The sequence below is a fragment of the Ruditapes philippinarum genome, unplaced genomic scaffold (assembly GCF_026571515.1).
Source record: "Ruditapes philippinarum isolate M1 unplaced genomic scaffold, ASM2657151v2 ctg11576_1_1_1_1, whole genome shotgun sequence".
Taxonomy (NCBI): Eukaryota; Metazoa; Mollusca; class Bivalvia; order Venerida; family Veneridae; genus Ruditapes; species Ruditapes philippinarum.
The window spans coordinates 1,951-12,087 of NW_026853477.1; the positions used below are offsets into that span (position 1 = coordinate 1,951).

Genomic DNA, 10,137 nt, shown 5'->3' on the forward strand with positions numbered 1-10,137 from the left:
GCGATTTAGTCAAGTAGCTTAAAACAAAAAAAAATTAAAAATTTGCAATTACTGGAATTCACGGTAAATTTTGGGTAAGTCAATATCCAGTTTATCAATTTTAAAACGATTTTTGTGGCTAATTGACGGATATTTGATGGCTATTATAAATGCTGGACAATATCTTTAAAGTACTTATACAATTATACATCTCGCATGTATTTTATCACCTCGGGCAATATAGTTAGCAGCACGTGACCGGTAAAAAGTTGACACTCAATTAAATGCATCCCGCTGGTGTTAATTGGGTCTACTGCATTCATTATCGATTTTTACACCTTATATAAACACTGTTGGAAGTAAAAAATAATCGCCAGATTTTGTAGCCAAAATGCAAAAATAATCGCCAATCTTGTAAAATAATCGCAAATGGCGACTATGGCGACCGACAGCGTGAGCCCTGATACTTAACGTTTCGTCATAGCACATTCATAGTATTTATCAACATACTTAACGTTTCCTATATGACGGCATTGAATTTTAATGATAAACTTCTGGATTCAGAGAAAAACGTGATACTGATAATGCAGAAATTGTTTTATTATATCAATTTAGCATCAGTTGAAATAAGTTTGAATTTCCTTGTTACCCAGAATTACCTTTGTATTTGTATTTGATTTCAGTTAGACTTGACTGACAGTTCGCCACAGTTATCTGACGATGGAGAATACAAAATGGTAATAGTAGTAAGGAATGATCTTAAAATGGGAAAAGGAAAAGCAGCAGCTCAAGTAAATATAGTTTCTGTCAATCAAATATAAATACATGTATATTAATGTCTGTAATAAAGATTTATCTTTGAGGAATTGCATGTAAAGAAGTATACAGCATTATACATGATATTTCTATTTCTATTATTATTTTACCATGTTAGGTGGAAAAAATTGATCTGTTAGAAAATTATTAATGTTTCTTTACTTCCTATCTCAAATTTTACAAAAATAAAATAAGAATATTTAAATTTAAAACAGTTTTAACATGCCATAATCATAGATATTTTCTAAATTATTATTTGATATGTAATCATTATTATTTTCCAAAAAATATGTTTCATTTTAATCCAAAAAGGTCAAAAACATTCTTATCGCTTTTCAAAGCTTAAGTCTGGAATGTACACAAAGTACTGGAAAAAATGTGTTTAGCTAGGTTTTAAAAATTTTAAAAGCTGCATCACCTAACAAGTTTCTATTGATGAACAAAAGCTCATTATATGTATAATTAACAATCTTTGGCAAGTTTTCTGTCAATGGCATGTTCCTGTTAAAATATCTATAGAGCATGGACAAACATGTGCTTGTGTTTGAAATATAACTTTATAGATTTAAAACTGTTTCCTATCAGTCATGTGTACATCCTTGAAAACACTGCATTAACAGATAATCTAAGGGAATATTTTTGTACAAGTAATAGAAAGAGCACCGAAACACGAGGCTATCTGATTTGTACGAGGGGGCGTAGCCCCCCGAGTATAAATCAGATTGCCGAGTGTTTTTGTGTTCTTTCTCTTTTGTATCATAGTCAAACATGACAGCACATTCCTTGTTGTCATAATACGAAACCCCAGAAAAAAATGAACCAATGAAAGAGCATTTGAATATGACATTTCTGCCCCTTTCCCTTTGTCTGCCGTCACAATATGTAAATCCCAGCAAAAATGAACCAATCAACTGGCATTATCTGGAGTGCGGGTAACTGATACCTGCACTCCAGTTACCGCACTGTGCATGTATATGTATACGATTTAACTCTGACACTTTTTCAACAGAAAGGTCCCCAAACTATGATACAATTTGTTTTATTTTACAGTGTGCACATGGTGCATTAGGAGCTGCTGAAAAGGCCATGATGAAGGACTCAGAAACCTTATATGCGTGGAAAGCTTGTGGACAGCCGAAGGTTGTTGTGAAAACAGATTCTGAACAATCACTGTAAGATTTTTTATTCAATTTCATAATTAAAATAGATATGAACTTGGACAACTAATGAATAGATAAGATGCCTTAGGCCATCCTTAAAAAAATGTTTGTTTGCAGTAACGCGACCGACTCACAAAATTTGCCCCTAGGCCATCCTTAAAAAAATGTTTGTTTGCAGTAACCCGACCCAGAATTTTCAAGGTGGGTAGGTAGGTCGATTTTTTTTTTTTTTTTTTTTTGAACTGTACTCCCAAATAAACATTGAATGTCAAAATGCTGGACAATATATGCCTTGATAATCTGGTAACAATTAATAAATTGATAACTGAATACTAATTTAATAAGACCTACATTTAATTTCTTCCATTAACCTTTAAAAGAACGAAAACAAAGCACAAGGCATAATTTTCTGATTCAAAAAAAAAAAATTTATCCAGACCATGAAAAAATTTTTTGAGTAGGGGCAAATTTTGTGAGTCGGTCGCGTTACTGCAAACGAACATTTTTTTAAGGATGGCCCTACTCAAAATTTTTTTTCATGGTCTGGATAAAAAAATTTTTTTTTTGAATCAGGAAATTATGCCTTGTGCTTTGTTTTTGTTCTTTTAAAGGATAATAGAAGAAATAAAATGTAGGTCTTATTAAATTAGAATTCAGTTATCAATTTATTAATTGTTACCAGATTATCAAAGCATATATTGTCCAGCATTTTGAAATTCCATGTTTATTTGGGAGTACAGTTGAATAAAAAAAAAAAAAAATCGACCTACCTACCCACCTTGGAAATTCTGGGTCGGGTTACTGCAAACAAACATTTTTTTAAGGATGGCCTTATGTTGGTGTCTGTTTGACATCTAATCTATCCATAAGCATAATGTTTAAATGCTGTTATTATATAAAGTTACATCCATAAAATTTTATAACATAGTGTTAACACAATTTAAATACTATAGGGCTGATAGAATCTTAATTCTTACGCAAGTTAGCTTATATTTAGCTAATATTTTAACTAAACGCTTTTAAGGAGAAAAAAGATACCCTGTCACAATGATCAAATAGACAAATTGTTGGTGCATGCACTCGATTTGAGGAAAAGATAAAGCTAATCACCAGTTTCTTGCCCAGTTATACATGTATTATGTCCTAGATATGAATGAAACAATTTAAAAATTGGTAAATTAATATCATAATCCACAAAGTAATTCATTAGGATTTAGCCTGAAATACAAAGAAAAAAACTTGTTTTACTAATGAGTTGTCTGCACTATTGTAAGTCAACTCCTTAATAATGCTGAACAATATGTAAAAACATCATCTGATAATGCTTATGCCTGTTTTTCCGTATTGTTATTGTTTTATATCTTTATATTCCTCTGCACATACAAAAGGTTTGCACCAAATCTGAAACATCTTGACATTTTCTCTCATTTAAAAATGCAAAATTATATCTGAAAGAAAAATTGGATGATGCAGAATTCATATTGTTGACAATATTTCATAGGAATCTGCTCATTTTCATAAAGTTTTTAGTCACTACAAAAAATGTTTGATATTATGTGTAATTGTATAGGTTACAGCTGGCTAAAGAAGCGTCTGCTAATGGTTTGATATGCAGTATTATCAAAGATGCTGGAAGAACTCAGATAGCTAGTGGATCTAAAACAGTTTTAGCTGTAGGGCCAGGTATGGGTGTTACATATTACTTGTAAAATTGTTAGACGCTAACATGTCATATAGACTTTTGGCACTATTGCAATATATAGCGTTTTTACTGCAGTGTGACTTTGATTTCACTTTCATCTATGTTTTGTACATTTGAAAATATCAGTACATTCAAAACATCGAGTAGATAAAATACATTGAGGTCAGATGTACATTAAGTTGTTAATGTAACACTGACAAAGGGCTTTGTCTATAACATATTCTTACAGAATATCATGGTTCTACTCAGGTGCTTGCATTTGTCTGAAATATTTCATTTATGAGCACCTGAAGTCTTGTAGTAAATTTTTTGAAAGCCGATAAATGACAGTATTGTTGTTACATTTTGGTTAAAATGTTTTGTATCATTTCAATTCTTCACTGAACGTATGAAGGTATTGCTTTGAATCTGGTTTTAAACTCTTTCATTGATTTGTTATAATTATACCAATTATCTGACTTATTAATTATGGTTTCTGTTCCAGTCCATCTCACTTTTTAGCTCGACTATACAAAGTATAGGGAGAGCTGTCCTACTCGCCCCGGCGTCCGCGTCCAGATTTCAGATTAAAGTTTTGGTGCAGTAAAATATTTTTCACTGTAACTTTGTAATTTCTTAAGGTATCAACTTCAAATATATGTTCCTTATCATGAACCACATCTTATATGACAAGGTTTAGAACTCTAGAACCAATATTTTCAGATTTATCTCCCCTTGAACTTAGAATTTTCCTTAAAAAATTCTATTTTTTACTGTTACCTCTTAATTTCCAAAGGGATCAACTTCATACTTCAAATAAATGTACCATATCATCATCCACATCTTATGTGACAAGGTTCATAACTCTAGCACCAATATTTTCAGATTTATCTCCCCTTGAACTTAGAATTTTCCTTAAAAAATATAATTTTTACTGTTACTTATTTATTTGTTAAGGGATCAACTTAATTCTTCAAATATATGTACCTTATCATTAACCACATGTTATATGACAAGGTTCATAACACTAGCACCAATATTGTAAGAATGATATCCCCATAAACTTTTTTTTTACTTAAAAATGTTATTTTTTACTTTGTTATTTTTAAAGGTATCTACCTCAAACTTCAAATACTTATTCTTTATCATCAATTACATTTTATGTGACAAGGTTCATAACTTTTGAAACAATATTTACAGGTTTATCTCTCTTTGAACTTAGGATTTTCTTTAAGAAATAATGTAACTTCTTAACTTTTTAAGGTATCTACTTGAAAAAAATATGTTTCATTTTAATCCAAAAAGGCTAAAAGCATTCTTTTCGCTATTCAAAGCTAACGTCTGGAATGTACAAAAAGTACTGGAAAAAGGTGTTTAGCTAGGTTTTCAAATTTTTAATAGCTGCATCACCTAACAAGTTTCTGTTGATCAACGAAAGCTCATTATTTGTATAATTAACAATACAATCTTTGGCAAGTTTCTGTCAATGACATGTTCCTGTTAAGTAAAAGTTATAGTACATGAAAGGAGTTAGTTACGAGGATATAACACTGCAAACGGGATGTTTCTACAAACAATTGTCTCGGCCTTGCCTTTTCTTTTAGCAGAAACATCCCTTGATGTTGCCCCAGCCAGTGTTATATCCTTGTAACTAACGAGTTTCATATACTATAAGTGTTTTATCGCAATGGCATTATGTTTTCTTTTTTGTAATAGAAATAAATAAATAAATAAATTGTTTGCTACATTACAGTTATTTATGATAAGGCAGATTTTTCAAGTTGTTTTAGCTGCTGCTAAAAAAGGTATACAAACATCCAATGTTAGAGGTGTTACCAATACTGATTCAAGATTTAAGGGCTTTTTTTTTCAGTGGAAATAATTCATTCAGCGGATGTATCTTTTGATTAAATGATAGTAAATTTCATTTCATTAAATATCTACTTCAAACTTCAAATATATATTTCTTATCATTACACACGTGTTGTGTGACAAGGTTCATAACTCTAGCATGACTATTTCCAGAATTATTCCCCTTAATCTTGGAATTTATGTTAACAATGTTATTTTTTACTAAAACTTAATACATAATTATACATAATTGATTTTTCTTTCATAGTTTTGTCTTTCTTACTGCGTCCAGTATTTTATTAGTCGAGCTTCGCTGTCTCCTGTGATAGCTCTTGTTATCTAGAACACTCCAAGTTATTGCTTTTAAATATAATCATCATGATGATCAATTACATGTTTGATATATATATAAACCTTGTGCATTTGTATTTGTCATATTAATTATTATTCATGTTGAATCATCTATTTGTTTGATTTCTTTAGATTAACTGTTTCATGTTGTTTGATAAAGTTGCTATACTCCAATGATAAGATGATTTGGTGTTTAATAAAATACTCAATTACAAGTTGAGGTTACTTAAAGTTACTTAAACCTCAAAAGTAAAAAAATAAATAACTGTTAACTTGAAAATTGGTCAATGTTAGGGAAATCTTGACTACAAATGGCACATGTTTTCAGTTTATAAACTTTCTTTGGTAATTATACATTTTTGTATGTGGTTAGCAGAATACCATATTATTTGAAAGGTCAATCGGATCAGTCTAGATTAAGTTCATGGTTACTTTAGAGTTTCAGTTTAATAAATGCAGGGAGTTTTACTAACCTGTACCAAGTATGACTACCCTGAATCAGAAGTTCCTACATAATAATGAATTATGGGATGTTTGAGGAGACTATTAAGATCAAAGTTTCATTGACCTTTAGATTAAGAAAAAATAGAGCTTGTAAATTTCTCTAAAGATGGCTGATGGTCTATGTTAATATGAATATGTCAAATTGGTATTAAAACATGATAAATGTTCCTTGTACAGTGTTGAAATAGATAAAATAATTATATAAAATAAATAACAAACTCCATACTTTCGATATTTACAATTGCCAATTAGTGTCCAACTTTATTTGTCATCCAATGGAAACGCTGTATTTCTTCAAAATAATGAGTGTTAATTTTCATAGAAGGATAAAAGTCGATACTATATCAAATTCTGTTCATAGTCACCTTCTATTTTTCATAGTGTTTCATAGAATCGCTCATTTGCATAAATTTGCACATGCGCTTCCGTGGGCTGCTTTTGAATATTAATTAAGTAAAAATGACGTCAAAAGGTCAACCTACAGTAATTTTGCATTTATTGATAAAGGATACATGCAGTTCAGATGTAAATCCACGTCTTGGCAAAAAGGATACTGCATGTGTAAAAGTAAAACCAATACAAAATGTCAATTTTTTATTACGCATGTAGATAAAGGTCTTAATTAATTTTTAACTAAGAGGAAAGTCACGTGTGTCTATTCACTTTTTTTTGGTAGACAGAAAGTGAAAGTAGACATTATGTTTTTGGAAAATATACATTTTGTATTACATGACCTCGTGTTACCACATGACATTTAGTGTATACATGTCTAAATCATATCAGATATTAGCTACTGAGTTCCAGTTGTCAAACTCATCAAATTGTATAAATCATATCATGTAACACTTATCCAACTCATCAAAAATGTTTTCAAAAAATAAATGTTTCAATATCGAGAAAATGGAAACTCGCATAAGCCATACTAGTATGCCGCCCTTCATATTTTTTAACTGAAACACAAGGCGCACAGGCGTCTTCGCGCGCAAAGTGACGTAAATCATGCATATTTATAAGGTCAAATTTAAACCCACCATTCAGGTAATTGATTAAGACTGGTAGTGATGTAATAAAGTGAATATTAATGAGGCCAAATAAAGTTTGACACTAAATATGTTAGTATTCATCCGTAGCTGTTCTACAGAAATTAGAAACATTCTCCTGTCGCTATCGCTCCCATCGAGGTTTCTAATTTCTGTAGAACAGCACGGATGAACACTAACATATACTTGGTATATATATTTTATTAGGTCAGTAGATCAAAGATGAAGGTCACGGTGACCAAGCACCTGCTTATAGGAATTTTTTGTACTGTTAATTATCATGAAAGGCAATGTCTGGTACAATGTATTTCAGGAAATGTTTTCTCAACTTACAATTAGAAAAAAGTGTTTATTTGTTTCCAGGTCCAGCCAATTTAATTGACAAAGTGACTGGACATTTGAAACTTTATTGACAGAAAGGGAAGGCAAAAGGCAGTCTGGAACTGACTTATGAAGAATTTCTCCGAGGATGAATTAAGAGATTACAACTTGAATGCTGGGAAAGAAGAAAACTGTTCTTCTACATTTTATAATGGATTTGAAAGTCATTAAATGTCTCCAAGAAATTTAGATATGAAATATTGTATTGTTACACATTTAGCTACTGTAACAGATTGTTTACACACAGTTGACACAACTTAAAATTTCTTAGACATACATGTGTTATGAATTATTAAAAAAAAAACATAAAAATTAATATAAAAATTTGATTTACTTATTGAAAATTCTGACACAAAGTTGCAGGTTAAGATGTCAGATCATCTGAACTGGACCTCTTCAAATTTCAAGATCATGTAAAGGGGCTGGCCTGGGTGATAAATTAAATGATGGAAAACGATTTTAGTGAACATACATAATATTTTCTTATCGGAAGCAATTCTGTGATACAAAGCTAGACTAGCTAGAGAACTAGAACAATTCAGCAAAGGATGTACAATATCTTATTGGAGAGAGTATTCTGTTTGGTATGAATTGCCGTAGGTAAATTGAAAAAAAATGAACGGTTTTTAACAATTAATTTGTAAGAGGAAGGTTTTTAACAATTAATTTGTAAGAGGAGTCAAGTTAAAGAGTGGACAACCTTGCAAGCTCTTGGTGTATGTGATTGAAGTTGTTAAGGTGTTTTATTTTCTCACATACATATATCGATGCTTTTCTGGCACAAAATTAAGCATGTTAATGTTTCCATCTTTTGAAATATCCTGCAGTAATTCTTCCATGAACATCAGCAATCGCAACTTTTCGGTCCTTTCCGTAAGTCTGCGGACCTTGAATACAATAGTATGAATACACGGAACGGCTACAGTATTTTGGTCTAACCTGCGATAGAAACTAAACATGTAAACATATAGTAATTTAATGCTGGGAGTTTTTGACAAGTTTTTTTCTCCATTGTATCAAGTAAAAGTCTGTCTAAACAGGGCTCTTCCTGGGGGGAAATTTAAGGGAGAAGTGACTTCCTCACAAAAATTACGGAGAAGGGAAACAACCCAATGTGTATGCATTAACATGCATGGCTATACATCCTTTAACTATAATATAAACACAATTAACAACACTTATAATACTTCTACAGTTTATTAATTAATAGTAGATCTGGCAATGGCATCTAAATGTTTTTGAGCTGCAAATATGAATGAAAACAAATTATTTTTGATATCTATTTATCAGCTATTTATGAGCTTTCTCTAAACATTTGTTTATATATATTTTCATGTAGATTTGTTGATAGTAATATGTAAGAAAAAATATGATGAATAAATTAATTTTACATTTTTTACTTTCCTCACTTTTAAAAAAAGTTACATTAAATATTGAATAATAAAGTCTGTTCTTTTCTGTTCTGATAACAGAAACTGTATGTTGCAATGTCATGTATGTATGTAGTTTGTGCTCAATGTGGGTCCATCTGCCCTTCCAGGCACTAAGAGTACGGACCCCGGACATGTCACCAGTCATGCCCTTAAAGTATGTTATAATCTAAAGTGGTGACCTATTTGAATGGAATTCAGTAATTCACTGAATGAGCCCAAATAAAATGCAAATGTTTTAGATTTTATTAATGAAATAATACACGGGAGGCCAATGAGACCATTGTATGCATTATGTTGCTTAGCTAATGAATGTGTTGCTGCCTAAAATAAAGGATCAAGAAGCGGACAGGTAAGGTTTCCTGACATAGGCCATCGGACACACAGACAAGCAATGATGCTTCGGACAGGTGTTATTGGTTTGGTGCCTCAGACATGCATTTCGGACAGACAAGTTCACTCCTTCCAGTTTTCAGCTCTGCCATGGACCATGCACTGCTTCCCCAATCTGGTGGATCTAGAAGAACTCCTCCTTGTCTTCGGTCTTCGAAGATGTCTGCTTTGACCTCCCTCAGTAATGCCTACTTTGAGAGTGCGACATTTTTAGCTCGACTTTTTTTTTTTTGAAAAAAAAAGTAGAGGTATTGTTATAGTTGCCGTTGCCGTTGCCGTCCGCAAACTTGTACCTGGATCATAACTTTTTTATTTCTTGGTGTATTGTCTTCATACTTGGCCACAACAACCCTTGGGACAAGACCTTTCAGTAGACCACACTAACCTTGACCTTCATCCATAAATGACCTTGACCTTCAAGGTTAAAAGTCCAATTTTTGCTTGTTCATGCTGTTATTGGCTGTAACTTTGTTATTTTTGAATGGATTGTCTTCAAACTTGAACATAATAATCTTCAAGGATATCCCTTAAAAATAACCAGCCAGACCTTG

The 10,137-nt window shown here is 31.6% G+C and overlaps 1 protein-coding gene across 1 annotated transcript; it reads left to right on the forward strand.

Annotated features, from left to right (window-relative positions):
* Nucleotides 1-662: 662 nt before the first annotated feature.
* Nucleotides 663-9,831, forward strand: LOC132736993 (peptidyl-tRNA hydrolase 2, mitochondrial-like; the record flags this gene model as incomplete). Its single annotated transcript, XM_060724223.1, is given in 4 exon segments — nucleotides 663-770; nucleotides 1,846-1,967; nucleotides 3,526-3,638; nucleotides 7,746-9,831. Coding segments are annotated over 4 exon segments (393 nt in total), but the record flags the coding sequence as incomplete, so codon positions are not given.
* Between the last annotated feature and the right edge of the window lie 306 nt (nucleotides 9,832-10,137).